The sequence below is a fragment of the Pseudonaja textilis genome, chromosome 3 (assembly GCF_049901715.1).
Source record: "Pseudonaja textilis isolate UNSWEBS1 chromosome 3, rPseTex1.2, whole genome shotgun sequence".
NCBI classification, from domain to species: domain Eukaryota; kingdom Metazoa; phylum Chordata; class Lepidosauria; order Squamata; family Elapidae; genus Pseudonaja; species Pseudonaja textilis.
The window spans coordinates 96,720,709-96,743,489 of record NC_141992.1 but is presented as its reverse complement, the minus strand read 5'-3'; the positions used below and the strand labels follow the sequence as shown (position 1 = coordinate 96,743,489).

Here is a 22,781-nt window from a genome sequence, read left to right as displayed (position 1 = left end):
AACTGGTCAGAACCTGCTGAATACCACCTCTGATATGGAGTAAACCTAAAGCACAGTGACCTTACCAGATTTTATGGGATGGCCTAACACAAAGGAAAGTAAATGATCCCACAAACAACCAGGCCCTATAGCATTAGTGTTGAATATTGACTGCTTAACTGTTGACCCAGGGTGGGGATACAAAATAAACACAGTCACAAAAACCCGGTGAAGCCCCTTTTATTCCTTCACTTTGCTTCCAAACTCCAAATATCCTTGATGGAAGACAAAAAACTCCCACACAAGCAGTTACAAGAAGGAGGGGGAAAAACAACACAAACCAGGCAAGATAAGGGCTGGAGGACGTCCACAGATATTGTCACTGGGAAGGATGCCAAACTCAGAGAGGAACCATAAACTAGAGATATTTCCATGCTTAGTTTCCAGCGTTCGCCTGTACACATGTCTGTCCTCTTATTCAGTTGTCACAGCTGCAGCCGATGAAGAGGATCAAAGCCCTCTTCTCCTGAGTAGACCATGTCCCTTATCCCTTATCCTCTCCTCCCTGTGGGCTCTAGAATGGAGAGGGGATGGGCTGGCATCCTCCTCTGACTGCCCAGCCCGTCTCTGCCCTTCCCCAGCCTCCTCCACAACCTCCAGAGCCACACTTCCACTCCCTATCAGCTGTTCCTCCTCTCCCTCAGGGACATGACACGTATTCACACAATATGATTTGTTTGTGGCATAATATGTCATGTGAAAGCAGAGAACCGCAATTCATTTTATAAATCACTTTAGGGATTATTTTAATCTTTTAATAATTGTGTGTTATTTCAACTGAACTCATTTGCTAAATTATATGGAATGGACAAACAAATGGATAAGTTAGGCAGGAAAAAAAGTATAACTGTGATTGAATCACTGAATAAATGCCATATTGTATATAACTATAAATTGTACTGTATAATTGTGCTTCTAGACCAGGGGTGTCAACTGGCAGCCTGCAGGCTGGATGCATCATGTGCAGGCCATGCCCACTGGACTCTGCAAATGGGAAAAATGTCTCAAAATGTCACATGACAGCAACATGACATGATGAGTTTGACACCTGTGCTCTAGACTTTCATGGAAGTATATGTGGATTCTTCAGAAGTGTGTATCAGAGAATGGCTATAGAAATAATGAATGAATGAATGATGAATGAATGAATGAATGAATGAATGAATGAATGAATGAATGAATGAATGAATGAATGAATGAATGTTGGGTGCTTGGAGGTGTTGAATGAATGTATTTCAACTGTGCTGTAATAACAGTTCGTGAGTTTGGTTTTGTTCTCAAATTAAGTCAAATGTCAGAATTTTGTTTCATATAATAGTCAATTAGATGCTTTTGTTATTTCACAACTAACAAAAGTTTGAATCCAGTATTGAACATTCAGAGTTATTATTTTGATTTGCACCTCTTGTTACTGGAAATAAACAATCAATCAGAATAGAGCTGGAAAGGGCCTTGGAGGTCTTCTAGTCCAACCTCCAGCTCAAGCAGGACAACTTATACCATGTCAGACAGGTGGCTGTCCAGCCTCTTCTTAAAAGCCTCCAGTGATGAAGTACCTACAACTTCTGGAGGCAAGGTGTTCCACTGGTTAATTGTTCTCACTGTTAGGAAGTTTCTAGACTAGCCATACCAAATTCCTCCAATTGTTCTTCATATGTTTTTGTCTCCAGGTCTTTAATTATGTTAATTGCTCTTCTTTGTACTTTTCAACATCTTTTTTGTAATGAGATGACCCAAACTGGATGCAGTATTCCAGATGTGGTCTTACCAAGGATTTATAAAGCAGTAGCAATACTTCATGTGATTTTGATTCTGTGCCTCTGTTTATACAACCAAGGATTGTATTAGCTTTTTTGGCTGCTGCGGCGCATTGCTGGCTCATGTTTAAGTGATCGTCCGCTAGGACTCCAAGGTCCCTCTCAGTATTTTTGAGCCAGGTTTTGCCTAATCTGTACTACCTTTGATTTTTCCTGCCTAGATGTAAAACCTTGCTTTTCTCCACATTAAATTTCATGTTGTTGGACAGGGCCCATTGTTCAAGTCTGTCAAGATCTTTTTGGATCCCAAGCTTAAACTAGGAAAATGTTGTCATTCTGATGCAGTACATCAGAACCATAGTTTCTGGTTTGTTCTTCTTTTAGTAAGTCAGAATCATGTACCAGGATTTCTTCCCAGTTCTGGCTCACATTAAATTCAAACAGATAACTGATTCTGATCTTAAAGCCCCATTGGCTTCCCAAAAGTATCTCATGTTTTTGCCAATAACTGAAAAATAATTGGAGTTATGAGTACTTCGGTTTAGTTCAGGTTTGCAGAGTTCCTATACATGGTTTGTTCTCTTTAAATGAAATTCTATTCTATTGAACTCTTGTGTTCTTTGTTACACAGTAATTCCTTCTGTACTTCTATTTTTATTCTTCCTAACAGCAGACAACAAAAGCATAGGATGAAGGTTGAATATAAATAGTTAATGTTTGAGTTAACACACTAAATGAGTTGTTATTATTCTTAATGGTAATAATAAGAGTACGGTACAGACAGACCTCTGCTTACAAAATTTTGAGTTCTGAACTTTCACCAAATATGGACAAACACAGTTCCAACCTAGAAAATCCCAGAAGGCAGGAGAAGGTGGGAGAAGGTAGAAAAGAACTAGTTTACACTGTGGTACCACATACCTACTCTTGGCAGCACCACTGAACTTTGGGAGTGCTGAGTATATGTCATTCTAGGCACTCCCCCTTCCAACATGTTTGCTGAACTTCTGGTGTTTAGTTGTCAGTTTTTCAGGCTATCTTACAGAATCCACAACTTCAAAACTGGAACCAAAATGCTAAATGAATTGCTGCATAGTTCAAAATAACTGTTCAGATACAGGTAAAAGTAGAAGAAATACAGAGCAGATGCAATTATTGTTATATAACAATGGCATAATTTGAAGCCACAGAGCTTCAATTATATTTCATCTAAGCAGCTTATGTAACGAGTGGTAAAAGTCTTATGCTTCCCCGGGAGGGAGAGAAATCTTTTTTGGCAGTACTGAATGTGCTATTTACCTAATATTTCTAATGGTAAATATTTCAACGAAAGTGTAATGGTGTTGACAGAGTAGCTAATAAAAAAGATCAAGCGCAAATCTGATAGAACCACAGTTTTTTGTTCTAAAACAAAAACGGATGTTGAAAGGTTGAGGAAGTATACAGTAAGATGCTGTGTTGTTTCCAGTCATAAAGATGATTCACCTGTCAGTATTTAATCTTATATTATTTGATAGTTATAATCCTAGCAGGGGGTTCACACATCCTAATTGCTTGAAGATTGCAAAATCAGCTGATTGCTTGCATTAATATGTGAATGAACCATAGTAGACCAAACAGTACTAATTAACACTATTTCAATTTATGAAGAGAAATTAAGGATTAACCTCTTCCTGTTCAAGCAGCACCTTCTTTCTTCTTTGAGCAACACATCAAGAAGTGATAGTGGGCATCAATATGACACTGAAGTCAGAAGAGGACTTGCAAATGTAGTGAGAAGAAGAGGAAGAGGAAAGGAGTATTAGATATGTTCGCCACCTTGAGTTACTTTTAAAGTAAATAAAGGCAGGATAAAAATCTAATAAAATGGGAAGACACTACTCAAAAGGAATCCATCAATTGCAAATACTTTTTTTTACCTTCGGACTACCATCACCATTTTAGATGTTGGCTTGCAACCAAATTCTAGTGGCAAGTGGCATCACTAAATTTTTGTGTGAAAAACTGGTGAACTGCTAGATTTGATGGAACAACTTTCAAGGGCCTTAGGTAGACCCTTTCTGATACATGATTTATGGCATGCAGTGAAATAAAATAATAAGAATAATAATTAAAAGGCAGGATTCTTCTTTAGTCAATTTCAGCATTTGCAGAAAAGTACCCTTCAGGACATAGAAACAATAGGAAGTTTTTAGACATTCAGCACTTTTTGAGTTAATGTTCAAAAAATGAAAATAACATTTCATTAAAGATTGGCTGACATGTTGCTCTAGCCCACAGTTTGTTGAACAAGTAGCCTTGTTCATTCATGCATACTAAATGATAAACCAACATAACAAGTTTATCTGATCTGAGCTCAAAAACTGGGATGGTTGCTTTTGTTTTTTTGCTCTCGTCCAATGATCCGTTTGATCAACCAGATATTTTGAAAGCCATGTCTGCTAACCTTACTTTCCATTATAAATGAAAATGAATGAACTTGGCAGAGGGATGAGCAACCTGTTGCCTTGATATCTCAGTGTTGTTATATGATGGTCATAAGAATATAAAGAAGATGGGGGACACATAAGTACACAAAGAATAGGGGATCAACCTATTTTTCAGTCTTGTCTTGCCAGAAGGCAAGACAAGAAACAACGGATGGAAACTAATCAAGTAGAGATCCAACCTAGAACTAAGAAAAAAAAAACTTCCAACAGTGAAAACAGTCAATCACTAGAAAAGCTTTTGCCTTCAGAAATTGTGGGTGCTCCATCACTGGAGGCTTTTAAGAAGAGACTGGACAGGCCCCTGTTTGAAATAGTATAGACTAGAGTCTCCTACTTCAGCAGGGATTGGACTAGAAAACCTCCAAGGTCCCTTCCAACTCTGATATTCTATTCTATTCTATTCTATTCTATTCTATTCTATTCTATTCTATTCTATTCTATTCTATTCTATTCTATTCTATTCTATTCTATTCTATTCTATTCTATTCTACTCTACTCTACTCTACTCTACTCTACTCTATTCTATTCTATTCTATTCTATTCTATTCTATTCTACTCTACTCTACTCTTCTACTCTACCTTATTCTTCTATTCTATTCTATTCTACTCTACTCTACTCTACTCTACTCTACTCTACTCTACTCTACTCTATTCTACTCTACTCTACTCTACTCTACTCTACTCTACTCTACCCCTCTCTATTCTATTCTGTTCTACTCTACTCTACTCTACTCTACATTCTATTCTATTCTACTTTATTCTACTCTATTCTATTCGACTCGACTCTCTATTCTATTCTATTCTATTCTATTCTATTCTATTCTATTCTATTCTATTCTATTCTAATCCCTATTACATTTCAGTGCCATAACTTCCAAAACTCTCTAAATAGAGCAGTTATTAAGGAATGATTACTTGTATTAAGCTGAATACAGCTATTCGTAATATAGTACAGCACAACAGTTATGCTGGAATAGCACAAACTGAAGTTATAATAGTGATGAAAAGAAGCTGCATTTCAAGTTAAATAATTAAATGGGAGGGGGCAGAAAGTAAATTGGGATCTGCTAGTTGCTCCTAGAAAGTTTTTCAGTAAATTGGCAAGGATTTCTTATATTCAAGAGGTGAACAATATTTTTTTTAAAAAAAAATCTGGTTTTGTGCTAATCAGTCATGCTGGCAAAACATTTTGAGGGCCAATACTTCTGGAGAGGTTGGGGGACAATCTGGAATACATACTTATCTCTGAGATTAAAGCATATGCAACTGTACCTAAATATCCCACAGAGGTATAGATTCTATAATCTGAAAGGGAATCTAGAATAGCAGATCAGCGCTATCTATTTGTAATTCCAGCAAAAGGAGGAGTTAGAAGCAACACTAACAACAAAACATCCTCCGGTTGTATTATAACAAACTCAGTTATGTTTCAATTGTTTGCCCATTCAGTCTCTTACAAAATAATAACAGCAACAATAATCTTGGATTCGCCATCATGATATTAATTTAGTACTTTAGGGTGAGGTACCAGCTATTAGAAGCTAGAAATTTCCTTAGGGGTTTCAGCAAAGTCTGTGTTTTTAGTTAATATAATAATGAACTGCAATCAGACTTTCATAGGTAAATGAAAACCCTAGAAATATGTTTTTATTTTAAAAAATTAATATGGCTGCCCAGCACAGCCAGGATGACTCTGGCCAGGTTATCAAAAGGAAACAAAAAGCTCACCAACCTGACAAAAGGAGTACAAAACCACAGTGAATACATCTTTAAACAATAATGAAATAAAACAACTGAATGATAATCCAAACAATAACACCATTATCCAGTGGGGCTCCAACACGTCATAATCCAAAGGCCTGAGGAAACAACTAGGTCTCAACAGTCTTTCTAAAGACCTGGATGGCTGGAACCAACCCTATTTCAGGAGCCTTGGTAGTGCAGTGGTTAGAATGCAATATTGTGGGCAAATTCTGCCCACAGCCTGGAGTTCGATCCTGACTGGCTCAAGGTTGATTCCGAGGTCAGTAAAAGGAGGACCCAGATTGTTGGGGGCAAGATGCAATATGCTGACATTGTAAAGTGCCCAGAGAGTGCTGTAAAACAATGAGGCTCTAAATAAGTCAAAGAGCTATTGCTATGTCAGGAGAACCATTTACTAAGAAAAGGGTTACCATCAAGAAGGCACCCCTCCTGGGTCCTACAAATGAGATTGCTCATTGAAAGGGACTTCCATTGTATTCCATTTTTTGAATATGGGGTCTGGGCAGATAACCTGGGGGTAAGACCGCCCCTCAAAACCCTTAATCCTATGAACTGTATCCTGCCTTATCCTTTTTCAATCGTTATGCAAACCACTCTTCATTGTTGTTGCCTTTCTGAACATCTCTGTTCTCCTCTCCACTTTGATTTTCCTGTTATTTCAGAATGTGCTTATATAAACATTGTTACAGAAGCACAGCCTCACAGTTCTGAGACTAGCTGTCTTTGGCACAGGATTGTAAAAATAAATAGGTTCTCAAATACTGGACCCAACACCCCTTCCAGGGCTCCTGACCTTTGTAAGTTCAAAAGCAGGATTCTGAGTTTCCTCTAGATGTGGATGCTGCAAAGCTGGGGAAAATTGAAGGAAAACTTTTTTGTCAGCACCCTGCCCACTGTGCTATGCTCCATGTCCTTTGATGCAGTAATGAGAACTGATGGCAGCCCAACTCTGGCAAAACATTGCATTGCACATATAAATAAAGCAACATCTCCAGATAACCTGACTTTAAGGAGAGAAGAGATGTAAGAGAGCAATCATGTATAAACAGGCATTTCTTGGGCTGGATCTGAGCAAGATTGTTTTAAGTGTACATTCGTGCCACAAACATAGATTCTTCTCTTTTTTTAAAGGTGGCAGTGTGATGGATTGTTGCCATGAATGCAAATCTGTATAATAGCCGCAAACTTGCTTTGGGGCAAATCTTAATTTTTCAGCTCTTCGTTTTCTAGAGAGGGTGATGTAAAAACACATTTCATTTCCCCCTTTCCCCCCTGTAGTTCTACTTTTCACATTTTTGGAAAAGACAGCATAAAAACCATAACGTAGCTCCTCAAGCAGATGTTTCCCATTGAAAATGCAAGACGTGATAGTGGTAATTGTGGAATTGTTTGTAACCCAATGCAACAACAGCCACTGACGTTCTGTTGAATGTTAACAGGAATGATAGTTGCTAGACTAATTTGGTCTTCCATAAATTGATTATTCGTGATGCTCAATAGCAGTCTATTAAAGAGGGCCAAGACCATCACACTTCATTTATGTCCTGTCCTACAGATCTGGCCCCCTGCTATTAAATATCAATGATTTACATCAATAAAAATATACCTCACATTGTACTCATTCATGGGAGTTAGCCAGCTAAAGTCACTGGATGTACTACTACTTATTACACGTCCCAATTGTAAAACTATAGGTAGCTGCCATAACTAGTTCTCACAAATAATCTTAAAAGCAAGCGTAGTCAATATTTGCTGATGGCATAACATGTTACTTTTATAGTTGTAACTTCCATCATTGCAATGACTATTCTGGCTAGTGGTAGTGATGTTATGTTTTGAGCATCATAACATTATGCTTATGGTAAGCACTATGGTAAGCATCAAACTTGTGTAAAGTTAGGCTGACTGGTGGAAAGAGTTAGGGTGGTACTGCCAGGTTATTGGAAGCTATGTGCAAACCGATCATGAAAAACACAGGCAGAGAATCACTATTGGCTTTAATTATTTTATTACAAATCCCCGCCCCGCCCTCCTTCTCAAGTTCCAAAGGCAGCGGAAAATGATTGACACCATCCAAGACATCAAAGTACAAAATCCTGAGCCACTAATATTTCCTCTGAAGTCAACCATGCTTATTAACAACTCCCTGGCAGAATTGGCAGGTATGTTTGAGTGCCAAGGTGTACCTACTGGAATAGCAGTGGTCTCTGTAAAACTGTACAACTTTAGAATCTCCTAAAAATGTGTTATTTAAAATCTCCAAAAAAAACCAATTTCCCCTCCCATCCTGTGCTCTTTTGCTTTCTTTTGAAAAGCCCTGCTTTAATGCAAATCGTACCAAGGATTTTATAATAATTGGCAGGGAATGCCCTCCATTCCCTGCCAATTATTTGTCAAAAATATGGTTAAAGTTGACCAGTCAACTCTTCATTTGAAGCATAAGCGCATCTCTGTTGCTGCAGCCAGCTGCACGCAGCTTAGCCTAGACAGCCAGCGGCTTTAGTTTAAATTAAAAGTTAATGCCTATTTTAATTTAGAAGCCTGTAAACTGACAGCCTCTCGTGTGAAACAAACCTTCAAACTGGTTTTGGAACCACATAGCTAACTTTTCTTCTCAACAAACTTTTTCCCACCTTCCCATTTTATCTATGAGCCTTAACCCACAGACCCTTGCAGCAAAGGGTTGATTTAGTGTACCTTAAAAAAAAAAAGACAACGATTTTCATAGGTGTTTTTAGACATTTAAATATATATATAAAAAGACTATTTCACTTTGTGTTAGAAACAGAAAATCAGCTAGCTTCCAAGAACAGACTGAAGCATTCTGCAACTTCTGAAATAAAATCTACAATTTCTAATCCCAAGAAGGAAACAACGGCCAAGGACTTACAAACATGAAAATATTTCTAACTCTGGCAGGAAAAAAGTCTGCGCATAGGAATACTTTAGGAGTCCAAGGAAAAGGTATTACTATATGTCTTTCTGCCCTTGAAAGCACTTCCTTGTGGATCTGTATTGAGTACCAGCACTTTTGAGTGGTGGTAAGATGCCAGATTCATTTCACCAAAGTGAATGACACGCAATTGCACTTTTGCTCATTTCAATGCAGGCCATGAAGTGCAAATCCAGGGAAGGGAGAACAATGAGATCCCAAAGATATATTTTTTTCTATCTCCACTCCACTACCCGGGTCTCAAGTTTGCCATCTATTCCTGGAAGCTACTGAGAAACCCTGTCAAAGACATACAGATGAATTACATGAAATAGTGGTAAAATCCCACATGTCTTCTCCTGTGCCCCTCAAATGACAGAACAAAACAGTGAAAGAGACTACACTTCCCTCTCCCATACAAAGAAATAAAAGGGTCAGTTTTAGGAGAGGGAGCACAAACATGGAATTTCATGCCCTCACAATTAATATCTAGAAAATGCAGAAGAGAGCAGGAGCACAATGGGACACGCCCACTTAGTTCTTGTACTCAAAAGGTTCGTCGCCAGTTTCATTGAGAAGACAGGTGCGGACTAGTGCTTCGGTCACAGCATACGGGTCGCAGTTAGCAGAAGGCCGTCGATCCTCGAAGTAGCCCTTTTTAACCTGGCCCACGTTTCTTGGAATACGAATGCTGGCCCCACGGTTGGCAACTCCAGCAGAGAACTCATGGATGTTTGACGTCTCATGGAAACCGGTCAAGCGCCTGGCGTTATCCAGCCCTCCTTTGGGATCGTAGGCGCGGATGTGGTACTGGTGACGCTTACCCAGCTTCTCAATGGCGTCTTCGATCTGTCTGTGAAAGGGAAAAAAAAAGAGCATGATCAAAAATGGCCCCGTGGGTGCTCAGCTGTTTATGTTGCTAATAGCAATAGCACTTAAACTTCATAGTGATTTACAGCCCTATCTAGCGGTTTACAGAGTCAGCATATTGCCCCTCAACAATCTGGGTCCTCATTTTACCAACCCCGGAAGGGTGGAAGGCTGACTCAATCTTGACCCTGTCAAGATCGAACTGTTGGCAATCAGAAGAACTAGCCTGCAGTACTACATTCTAAGCATTGTGCCATCATGGCTAAGATTATACACGTTGCAATTTCACTGGGGATACAGCAAAGGCTATTTAATATTTTATTCCAGATATCCCAGAAAAATCTCAAACATTAAAAATAAAAATAAAATCTTAATATATAAATAGCTCTACTCTTGATATATGTTTAAAGCTAGGCATTCTCCTGAGCCTCCAAATATTTTTTTAAAAACCCTTAATGATAAAGGTTCAGAAAACATTGTGAAAATGGTTTCCCCTTCTTGCTCATACTTAAAATTAAAAAGGCATTTGGTAGAGTATTTCATCCAACTTGCAGAATACAATAAGCCATCCTTTGCAATGAATGGAGATAAATCCAATTTTAAGCATTCTTGTATGTAAAAAAATATACAAACACTGCTAACAGAAATATCCTTAATAATATCAAATATAGTTTGCCTTTAGTTTTTGATTTGCAAGGATTTCCCCCATGCTCAATGTATATATATCTATTTATGTTCCTTACTATGAAGTGCTATTATTGTACTATTAGTCTCTACAACACAGTAGTAATATTGTGTCTCTCCTTGCCTCTTAAAGCCTCTCCTTCCCTTAGAGCATCTTTGCAACAAAGGAGTAGCACTTACTTGAGGCCTCCTTCCTCTCGCATGTTCTTAGTGCTGAAGTTAGTATGGCATCCAGCTCCATTCCAGTTGCCAGGAATAGGCTTGGGGTCAAAAGATACAATGACACCAAAGTCTTCACATACTCGATGAAGGATGAATCGAGCAATCCAGAGGTGATCACCCATGTCAACACCTTCACAAGGGCCCACCTGAAACTCCCACTACAAGAGAATCAGAATGAAATCAGTGGATCATTCCCACCCTTTTCTGCGCATACTGAATTCCAGTGGTAAAAGGTTAAGCATTAACAGCAAGGGTTAATACCTGTGCTGGCATAACTTCTGCATTTGTGCCTCCAATGTTCACACCTGCATACAGGCAGGCCCGATAATGGGCTTCTACAACATCTCGACCATAAGCTTTGTCTGCTCCAACTCCACAGTAATATGGCCCTGGAGAAACACAAGAAGCAAAAGAAATCAGTGGGAGAATCTATAGCTGTAGTCACCACATTTAGCAAATCCATGTTATATAGAGGATGCTCCTGTATAGATAATCCTCGACTTATAACCATTCATTTATAGTGACAATTCGAAGTTACAACAGTGACTAATGACAATTTTCACATACATGACCATGGCTGCATCCTCATGGTCATGCGATTATAATTCAGAGGCTTGGCTGCTGGCATGCATTTATGACAGTTCTAGCGTGCTGGAGTCATGTGATCAGCTTTTGTGGCCTTCTGACAAGCAAAGCCAATGGGAAAAGTCAGATTCACTTAACAACCATCTTACTAATATAATAACTGCAGTGATTCACTTAACAACTGTGGCAAGAAAGGAAAATGGGGCAAATCTCACTTAACAGATGTCTCACTTAACAGAAATTTTGAGCTCAATTGTGGGTATAAGTTAAGGACTACCTGTAAAAAGTTTAATTAAATTATGTTATCATTTCTTATTCAATCATCATTAATTTACCTTTAGTGATATCCTCAAGTAATCTAATTCCAATATTATCCTGTTCAAAATGTGATCTCTGATTGGCTAAGATCACCATTAGATTAATCCAAGGAGTTTCACAGTTGAAAGCATGACTCTCTTCCTTTAAACATTTCCACACTGTCTCATGAATTGGGAATTTCTCTTGATTGGGCCAGTGTCCATCTACCTCAGCAATGGATTTCTGCTGTCTAAATTCTCATTTAATATCAAGGGCCTAATCTTTATGTATGAAAAGCAGTAGCTCTATCACTAACATGGTGGTGTCTCAATGGCAGACTGCAATTAGTGGTTGTGCATTCAAGGTTTCATAGGAATTTCAGGTAGGACTCTTACCTTGTGGTCCAGGAAAGCCATTGGAAGGCCAACCAAAGGGATGTCCATCTGTTCCTAGAAGGGTATATTCTTGCTCCATTCCAAACCAGGGGTTCTGGTTAGACACCATGTCCATAATCCTTTTACAAGTAGATCGTAGATTTGTTTCTAAAAGAAACAAGGAATAAGCCAATGTTGGTCATTCATATAGATTTTAACCTTTCCTTAAAAGGGGGGTATATTATGAATTTGAACTGCAACTTTATATATTTGTACTTCACTGTTCTTGAGCAAAGATTTAAGATTAAACAAGGGGTTTTTTTTTAACAGAACAGAAGGGTTTTGGTTGATGGTTTGGCCAATCTCTAAAGCTTAATTGGCCTAAAGTGCTTTCCCCAATTAATTTCCCCAGTCACCTTGCAAGATAAAAACACCACACTGTATTTATTTTTACATTGCTAGGTGCAGCGGAAGCTGGATAACCTTTTGAGTCCCCTGAATATTTTAGCTAAGCAATCTTGATTAAAGATCAATATCAAGAAAAAACAGCAACAGTGTTGTCAGCCTGGCTAGTAAAACAGGATGGTTAACAGGATGGTTAACAAACCTCACATTTTCTTCAGGATTGTGATGCATTAGTTAAAAGGGGAAACATTGTTCAGTAAGTTAAATGAGAGATGCATGAGCAAAAACTGTTTCCTGCCAGCTGACAAGAAATCAGCTGAAACTTTGGAGAATGCAAGTCTTGTGGCTGGAAGTGGCTTCACATGAGAGCATTCAATAACTTTTTTTTCTGGCAACTGCAGGCTGGGTTATATTTTTCTAAAAGGATCTGGCAAGTTGTTACCAAAAATGTCACGCTAGACATGGTCAGGCAGTATGGCCTGGTGCAAAAGCAAGGTTTTTTTTAGTTCTTGTTTTGCATAAATGTCATTAGGATGATGCGGTAGTATCTGACCGTTCTGCAATGATCTCTACTGAACAATTGGGATCAAAATGCAAATGAAATATCACAGCATTATGTCAGAGACCTCCTGTTACATACATGATGTTCCATAATGCAACAGGCTATATTACCTTCCTACAGAAACATAGATGGCCTTGGAAAGTGAATTGTAACCTACTATATTTCAATAAATCACTATTTTAAATTACCCTGCTAGGTAGTAGCCCACAATTCTCATCTTCAGTGGAACTGCAAGTCCCCATTTAAAGTGACCATTGTTAACAGTGAAAGGAGGGGAAGCTGTGACAAAAAATACTTGTTCTTTGTTGCTCTGTCAGTTAAGGATATAACAAAACAAAACTTTAAAATCTCATTCATCAGAAAAAGGCAAATTCCTCCCAACTTGGAATGAATTGTAGGGTGATCCTCCTCCAGATATTTTTAAGTGTGAACTGGAGGTTTCATTTAGTATTCGTGACCTGAGGCTATCAGTTTTAATAGTCTTAAACTCCAGTCATATTTTCTCAAAACATTAAACACACTTTCTCCAGGCAAGGCAGACTAAAAAGGGTGCTTTTTTGTGCACAATACAAGGGCTAAACCTCTGCTTCATTATTCATCTCAATGAAGTGGTGGGGGAGTTTCTGAACTTCTTTTCGTGGTCAGGAAAGAAACTTTAAAAGGCCAAAGCTGGAACACACCTGCGGGCTTGCGGTTGTACTTTAAAACTTCACATAAAACCAGTTTGTTTGGGTCTTTGCGGAAAGGATCTCGAAACATGGCTGAAGGCACAAGATACATGTCACTGTTTGAGCCTTCAGACTGGAAAGTGCTTGAGCCATCAAAATTCCACTCTGGTAGGTCTGAAAACAAAAATAAGATTGAAGTTAAGCCACTTCTACACACTTTATAAACCTGTACTATTTAATTTTGCTATTGTTACTCACACAATGATTTATTTATCAATGACTTCCATCAATAAAAATATACCTCACACTGTACTCATTAATGGGAGTTAGCCAGCTAAAGTCACTGGATGTACTACTACTTATTACATGTCCCAAGTGTAAAACTGTAGGTAGCTGCCATAACTAGTTATCACAAATAATCTTAAAAGCAAGCATAGTCAATATTTGCTGATGGCACTAACATGTTACTTTTATAGTTGTAACAATTGTGAGATCAGTTTTGCCCCCGGTGAATTAAAAACTCACTTCAGACATTCACTGACAAGCACATCAAAAGGCATCTAGGATGCTTCAATGCAGAGGAGCCATGGTGGCACAGTGGTTAGAATGCAGTATGGCAAACTAACTCTGCCTACTGCCAGGAGTTCGATCCTGACCAGCTCAAGGTTGACTCAGCCTTCCAAAGTCAATAAAATGAGGACCAGATTGTTGGGGTCAATAAGTTGTCATTGTAAACTGCCCAGAGTGCTGTAAAGCACTACAGAGTGATATAGAAGTCTAAGTGCTATTACTATTCCTTTCTCTATACCAACTTAGTGCAAATATTTCATATTAATGCCTAGTTCTACCACTAGACAATCTGGACAGGGACGATTCTCCAGGATTATAATTTTATTTATAATTTGACAGGCATAAAGTTTTGTAGAAAGATTTGCTTTAAACCACTGGGAGTATAGTTGGCAACCGCAACGGAGCATCTGTTCTCAGCTCTTGCCTGTGACTTGTTGCTAAGTACTTTTTCTTAGTTTTTGTCAAGAAGTATATATTGGGGGGGAGGGGAGGAAACACGACTCCAAAACACAGAAATAGAGTAATTTTTGAAAAAACTCTGAATAGACTCAAGGGTTATAGCATTACTCATTTTGGAACTTTCATTGCCCTAGAAAATGTATGCCTCTTGTTTGCCCATGGTATTCAGTACTGATAATTGTCAAGAGGAGGAAAATTAATGAATAAATAAGCACAGGGCAACTGACATTAAATCTAGTTAATCAGTTTAATCCCTTTCATATGGTGAAGGTGGTGAAATGATTTAAACAAGTTGTGTCAGCCACTTCCTTGGAATAAAAACAAAGCCTTAAACTAAATGCTCCTAATGAGCTATACACACTGGGCAGGTTTCATAACCATCTCTGGCTAGCTCCATAGCAACCAGGGAAGATATTCTCCTGTTTTTGATTGCGCTGGGGGTGCTGTTTTATTCTAAGTCAAGGAAAAGGCCAGGTTTTTGCATATACTCTCTTGCCCATCTGTACTGTGTACATAAATCAGGGCAAGAACAGGGAGCCACACCAAAGGTATATTCCCTAAAAAATATTGGACCGATTGTGTGGTCTAGAAAGCTCCATCTTATATCATTATTTTCCCCCTTTTGAAATTAAGGTTTCAGAACTTGGAGGTGGCCAGGGAAGCAGGCTAAACAGACTGCAGTAGGGAGAGGATTTCCCATCAAGCCACTTGTTTGAGATGATCAGTTCTGTAATTTATTATTGTAATTTTTTTGGGAATGAGAAAAAGGAGACTGTGTTTTTGTTTCGGATCTTAAAATAGGTTTATTTTCCAGTCAAGAAGTTACCTTGACAAGCACTCAAGAAAAAGCTGAAGGAAAAGGCAGTGTTTCTTTCCGCAGTAGGGAGAGTATAAAAAGAAAAGCATTACGGTAGTGTTTCTCAGCTGTGGCGAGTTTGAGATGTGTGGTCTTCAACTTACAGAACTGTGGGAGTTGAAGTCCACACATCTTAAACTCGCCAAGGTTGAGAAACACTGCTCTAAGGCGCAAGGGCTTCAAAAAAAGGGCACAAAATGGGCAGAGATTAACAGTCTTGGAAATGAGGGAGGCAAGCAGACAAAAGCCAAGTGCTTGCCATCTGTGATTCAAGGAACTAACTAAGGGCCAAGGAATTCTTTATTTCAAGAGCAGCACAAAAGATTGAATCCTGCCAGGAGCACCTCTGCCATTTACCATTCAGGCCTGACAGATTATAGTCTTGGAAAAAAGGTGAGGTTCAAGTGAAGTAATACATTTTGGCTGCAGTTCTCTAACTTAGCCTTTTCCAGGTACACTGATGTCTCCAGACATGCTTCACAAATATGATAGTTTTTGAAAAGAAGTTTGAGTTGTTCCATAGAAATTAGAGAAGAGACAGATCTTAGTTATTTAAATCCTTTTCTCCCAAATATGGATTTGAAGAAGGTATCCATAATTCAAAATTAACGCAATGGTCATACAGATTAAAAAAATAACTGCAGAAGACTAAGCCTGTTCCATCATTTATTTTATTTAGCAAATATATATATATTATTTTAATTTATATATTTATTTACATCAGCTGGAAGTTTGACATGTATTTCATCTAAGCATAAGGCATTTCATCCTACATGTGATCTTCATCAACAAAATAATCCAATTTCTTTTAAAACTGAAATGGTTGGTTCCGTTTATTATTACTTCCTTGCGTATCGAGAATACAATGCATTGCAGTTCTATTTGTAATGTAAAAAGATTGGATGGAATGGATAAGCACATATACAAACACATCTTGTATAGCTTTTCTGAGGTAGGCAATTTTTTACTCTTGAAAAAAAATAGTTATGAGATCAAAACTAGAAGAAATAATAGGTATGGAGAGGGATTTAAAAAACCCCTTTGCCAGCAATTAACTGCACACTGCCGCCTCCTGGTTTCTTGGAATTTCATCAATTCTACCCCTTTTGGCTGTATGTGGTTGTGAGAAAATGTGATTTTAACGAAATCCTGAAAAACATTGGATAACTTAGCAGCTTTGTTTTGAATCTTATTTTATGGTTAAAGTATTTATTTGTGGAAAAGGATTAAGGTTATAGTATTCCCTATTCCAAAATGCAACAGGACTTGCTATATTTGTGCCATATTTCCTACATCAACAGGAATGAAGTGAAAAGAGAAGCTGAGGGAATGAATGTTAAAAATACAGTATAATGTACTAAATATTCAATTCTATTCATAGAATGGAAAGGGATGATAGGGTACCAAGAATACACTCTGAATGGGATTCCAGATATAGGGAGCAGCAGGGGAGAAAATGTAAGTTTATCTGAGAACTCAAAACCACAGTTTTAGACACGATTTCCCAAAATTATGAACTAGACTAGAGCTTTTCAGTTCATAGAAGCATCTTTTCACCAATCTGAAACTCAACCAGGTATCTAGCTAGAAAGGAAACTAAACTGTGGCAATTACTCCACCATATTTCTTTCACTAAACTGTTTAATGCACATCTACTCAAAAATAAGTTCACCTAGTATTATGGGGTGTAGTGTCATGACAGCATCTCTAAGACTCTAGCCTAAGTCTAAGGCAGTGGATGCTGTTCTTTTGACTTTTTATCCTGACTTCATTATTAAAAAATAAAAGCCAAGAGGGTACTTAGATTTTTGGTTTCTTTCAGTAGTAATTGGCTTGATAGCTTTTGGTCAAAATTCAGGATTTTATGAATTAAGAGTTGGAAGGGACCTTGGAGATCTTCTAGTCCAACTCTATGTTCAAAGCAGGAAACCCTACACCACTTCAGATGAATGTTTGTCCAATCTCTTCTTAAAAACTATCAGTGTTGGAGCACCCACAACTGATGGAGACACGTTGTTCCACTGATCAATTGTCCCAATTGTCGGGAAATTTCTCCTCAGTTCTAAGTAGGTTCTCTCCTTGGAAAGCTCACTCCAAAATCTGCTTACCTTCAACATTCTTGGGCTCACGTTCCAATGTCCGGGTTTTACAACGCAAGAATTCACCCGTTCCATCAATCCATATGTACATAGCTTGCACCTTGTCACCCTGAGGCAGCTTCATGTACATTTGTTTTATAGTTTTGCTCAAGTGGGAACTTGCAGAGGTGGCCATGGTTGCAGTTGTTCCTGAAATTCTGCAAGATGATGACCTAGAGGGAGAGGAAAAGAGTGTCTTAAGAAAATTTCCAAAGGGGTTCTTGCCAAAAAACAAGTGGGGACATTCCCAGAGTGCCAGCCTATGAGCTGGCTTAGTGCATGACAAATTTTCCACAGCTGATTACAATTCATGTACAAAATGTATATCTGCTGCAAGTCATCATATTTCTACTGAAGATCGTGGAAGATTGCAAACTATTTCTACAAGGTGAAAATCAGGCCTTGAAGCAACTATATCTTGCTTTGGAAGAACTGATTCTAATCTGATGCCCTCAATGTACTTTAAGACTACAATCTGCATAATTCTCAGTCAATTTGGCTATAGGATTATGGCAGATGCACCAACATAACTGGAAGGTACTGGTTGGGAAATGTTGCTGTACAGTTATTATCCAGTAACATTTATGTATTATAATGGGTGTTTAGAGTTTAATTCTAAGCTCTAAAGAAATGTAATCTGTGAAAAAGAATAATAACAAACAATACAGTCCTTGTTCTGAAAATGACTATTGCCAAGACTGCTTCAATTCTTAGTCATTTAGAACTCTGATCATAAAAAGAGAGAGATAAGGTAAGTGTGCGCCGTGGCCCAAATGGATTCCAACTAAATATTGATGTCATTCTAATTGTCCTTATCTCTATATTCATGATTTCATTAGACTTCTGTATCAGCTTCTAAGTTTGATAAATTTAATTTTTAATAGGGTTACTATCAAGATAGATTTGTTTGGTTTGTAGCTTTTCTTTTCAACAATAAGCCCCACTACAAGAAACACAAGGCAGCTGCTATACCCCAATAGCTTGTTTGTGGGGTGGGAAAGTATACATAGAAATAACACTGAAAATTCCCAAAGTACTATCCTAAAGTTGTAAAATCCATAGAAGCAATACAGGGAAATCATGAAATGAAGGCAAAACCCCTCCATATTATTTATATTATAAAAGTAATATACAAACTTGCTAAACTGCAAAGTTTTCCCTTAGATTTATATGGGTTTCAACTGAAGAGAGTTCCAAAGGATGACAAAATTTCATATTAGAGTTATCAGTGTAGAACCAACTTGATGTCTATTGGTTGAAATGTTGGGCAAACCCTAGAATGTTAAACCTGTATACTGAAATTTCTATGAGATTAAAATATGTCTTCTCCCATGATAGCAGAAATCTGATTTCTTATGTCAGACCAAGGCATGCTATTATAAATTAATGGAAACAATTTTAAAAAATCTACTAGAACTATCTCAATCATGAATTTTTCAAATTTGTTGGAGTACATTTGCATCTCAAATAGGATAGCAATAATCTCTAATAGTAAAACCTGCAGAGGTAAATGTGAAATAATCTGTTTGCCTTTCCTGAGATCTGGAGGACACCAGTTGAGAAAAATAATTTAGCATGTAAAAATCTGGAACCCCATCAAAACCTTAATAAGCATCACCTCATAACTCCTACTAGGTCATATATTAAATGACCTAATATAATTGTCAATGTTAAAATATAGCTGTCAGTGTTAAAATCAAATTAAATTTTGCACATTCTTGTAGTGAACTGATACTGTTACTTATGCATTTTTACTACTAGACAATCCCATGCAAGAATGAATTACTCCCGTACCTGCAACATAGTCTCTATACCATGAAACAGATACCTAACTGTATTGCATGAAGCACCAAAAAATAATTGCAAAAAAGGTTCTTGCTCACAATGAAACTCTCTCATGTTCTGAATTTTAATTCACTGCAAATGTCACATTGTAATACAATATGTACTGGATGGTAACACAAAAGAATGGAATTTTTTAGCATTCTGAAATCTTTACCATTCCAAGTCAAGCCCTAAGCTTAAGCTTTTCCTCATGTGAAGTTGAATAATAATGTATAATTAAAAGACAGTGAACTAGCAGTAGGTAGTCAAGGAGATATTGCTAAAAGGTGTAGGATACCTAAGAGAGAGGGAGGGGTGAAGGAGAAAGGAGAGGGAAAGGGGGGAGAGGGAGAGAGCATTCTATTCTTGCTAAAAACCATAAAATGTTTTTGTGGAAAATGCAAGCTTCCACATTTTGTTTAGGTTTATATCCCATTCAATAATTCTATTGTGAGGTCAAAAAATGTACAATTTACACATTTCTGCTAACTAAAATATCAATTGTGAAATTCAAATTCTATTATTTTTTTAAAAGTTAAATGCTGGATTTCTACAAGTGCATTAGCTATAGAGCAATCCTGTCAGGATTTAAGAGGGCAAGATTAAATTGTGACTTACATTTGTTTCATTTCTGTTAAATTCCTTGCCCTTCCTTGGCTTGCTTAAAAATAAAAAATTAATGAAGAGCCCTACAACTCTTTAGAAGCTAGCCAATTATTACAACAAATAATGTATATGGATTTGACTTATTTTAGGTTAATTGTTTGCTACGATGTTATGTTCCTATCAAAATACTGATTTTTGACAATTTCATTAATAAAAACAAGACTTAGATAATTTCTTCCACGGGATTTTTGCTCTTCTATACCAATAGAAATATTGGATTGAAAATAGTATCAACTCCCCATTCTGGGAAAAATATTCCTAAATATGTAGCTCCAAGTAACATCACAGTAACCTACAATCCAACAAGTCCTGATATTACCTGGATTTTGAGCTAGCCTTCCTTTTATAAGGAATTGTCTTATATGCCACATGTAAATCACGGCTGTTGCAGGCATTCTCGACATGTTTGATGACTGAATGAACCATCTGTGTCACTAAATTGGATTCTTAGAATTATCCTACTTTTCACTTGTTTTTTTTCTCTAAAGGTGATTTTAAAATTGTAATGTATATACAAGCACAGCAGATGGCAGCATCTAGTCAACTTCAGTTGATCTTGGAGGGGTGGGAAAAAAACCAACAAAACCAAGCAGAGTTGGGTTGGACTAGTTAGTACTTGGATGGAAGATCCCGAGGAAATTCTAGGGTTGCACTCTAGATTGGGAAATCAAAAAACCATCCTGGAAGAAAACAATGCCAAGTCACTCTTTGGAACATCCTGTACCCGCCCCTCCCCGGGGAAGCTGACACAGCAGCAACCGTGGTTGCCTTTGCAAATAAGTACACACACACACACACAAAATCAATACCGTTTCTCATTGGCAAAGGAACAAACCGCTTTGGAATTTTGTTTTTATCTGGTTATTCCAATGTGCTTTGTCTTTTACAGTTAGGGCAGGGGACATTAAAGAAGCAAACCAATAAATCCATAAACGTTGTTGCCTTCTCCCCAAAGCTGCAGGAATTCCAGGAGTCCGACTTTACATTCATACATAGATCACACCCCAGCAGCCCCTGGCTCCTAATCCAAATCAACCCCCTCAAAAAGGCTGTGTATGTTTTGTCTTCAACCAGCACTCCCCTCTTCTTCTACCTTTGGCTCCAACCTTGCGGGGGGCTCAGTTTTACTCGTCTTTTACACCCTGCGCCCTCTCTTCTCCAGTGCATGACGAGGGAGACCATTTTATCCCCTCCCAAGGGCAACCGCGCTCTTGTTTCCATGCCCCCCGCCGCTGCCTTGAACCAGAGCGGAGCCATCCAGCCTTTGAAAAACGCCGAGGCAAAAAAGGGACAGAACTGGAGCCGTTTCAAGTCCATAGGGCCGTTTCCTCGGGGATTCCCCCCTCCTTTTGCCTCCCCATTTAACAAAAGCCAGGGGGCAAAGGGGTTCAAAAAGCAACAGCGAGCCAGCCGCAGAAGATCGAGCAAGGGCCCGCAAGAAACCGGGAGAAGAGGGTGGGGGGCGTCCTCCTAGGCCTCCGCGGTATTTCCCACTTTTTTCCCTCCAAAATCCGAGCAGCTGGGCGGGGGGGAAATCTCCTCTAAGCCATCGGGGCTGATGGCTGGAGGATGGCCCTTCTTCCAGCTAGCCAGCCTACTCGAGGCATCGGCAGAAGGACGAGCGAGAGTTTCGAACGCGCTAACAAAGCCCTCCCCCCCTTTCCCCCCCCCGGGGATTCCAGAACGCCCCTCCCTCCCTCCCCCCCTCCCCCAACAGCAGGAGCGCGTTAGGACCGCACTTCACAACTTAATTGCTTTTGTTTAAAGGAGAAATGAGGAGACCGTGACGAGCCGCCCCGGCTATTTTCTACCAACCCTCTTAAAACTGCATCCCCAGCAGCCTATATAACGGAACGGGGTTGGAAGCTGGTCCACAATCCTAGAGGGGGGGGAAACAAAATGAGAGCGAAATTTTCCTATTCCCCTTTCCTTAACCCCCGCCCCCACTACCTTCCCCAACTAAGCCCGCCGGGGTGGGGAGGGAGATGATCCGGTCGGTTCATTGGAAAAATCCACCTCAAAACCCCGACTCCCTCCCCTCCTCCCCCCCCCCACTCCAGCCTCTGCTGACAGGAACCAAGGCGCCCTTTACCTTGGCCGTCGTGAAGGAAAAGGTGCAGCGGTTGGGAGGCCCCGGCGGGGACAAAAATAATAATAATAATCACAAGGCCTGGCGAGTCGTCGTCCGCTTAAAGAGGTTTAAAGCCCATGCTCTGCTCTAGAGGAGGCCGGCTGCCGGCTGCCTCCTTTAACTACTGGCCGGTGCCAATCCCCCCAGCTCGCTGATTGGCTTCTTCCAATCGTGTGCGAGGCCTGATCAGCTGATGGGGGGGCTCATGGCTCCAGCGATTGGGCAACCAGGAGGAGGAGGAAAAAAGAAGAAGAAGAAGAAAGGAAGGAAAGAAGGCAGGAGGGAGGGAACGGAGAGGCAGGGAAAGGAGGGAGGGGAAAGACGAGTGGGGGAGGGAGGGCTCCCTCTCGGTTGTTGGACGGGAGGAGGAAATAAATTCAGGGCAGTTTGCGGGAAGAAGCCGAAGCTGTGGTTACCGCGGCTTGAGACACCCATTCTGGGTCTGTGCCGATGACAATCCGGCCCAGCGAAGCTCTCTTGTGCCCGTCT

At 39.2% G+C, this 22,781-nt stretch overlaps 1 protein-coding gene across 1 annotated transcript; it reads right to left on the bottom strand.

Annotated features, from left to right (window-relative positions):
- Positions 1-8,040: 8,040 nt before the first annotated feature.
- On the bottom strand, positions 8,041-22,381 carry GLUL (glutamate-ammonia ligase). Its single transcript, XM_026703289.2, has 7 exons — positions 22,254-22,381; positions 17,642-17,844; positions 13,661-13,822; positions 12,035-12,181; positions 11,019-11,146; positions 10,716-10,915; positions 8,041-9,834 (listed from the first exon to the last, which is right to left on the bottom strand). Exons 2-7 carry the CDS (start codon positions 17,805-17,807, stop codon positions 9,516-9,518), a joined length of 1,122 nt encoding a protein of 373 aa, XP_026559074.1. The 5' UTR covers positions 17,808-17,844; positions 22,254-22,381; the 3' UTR covers positions 8,041-9,515.
- Between the last annotated feature and the right edge of the window lie 400 nt (positions 22,382-22,781).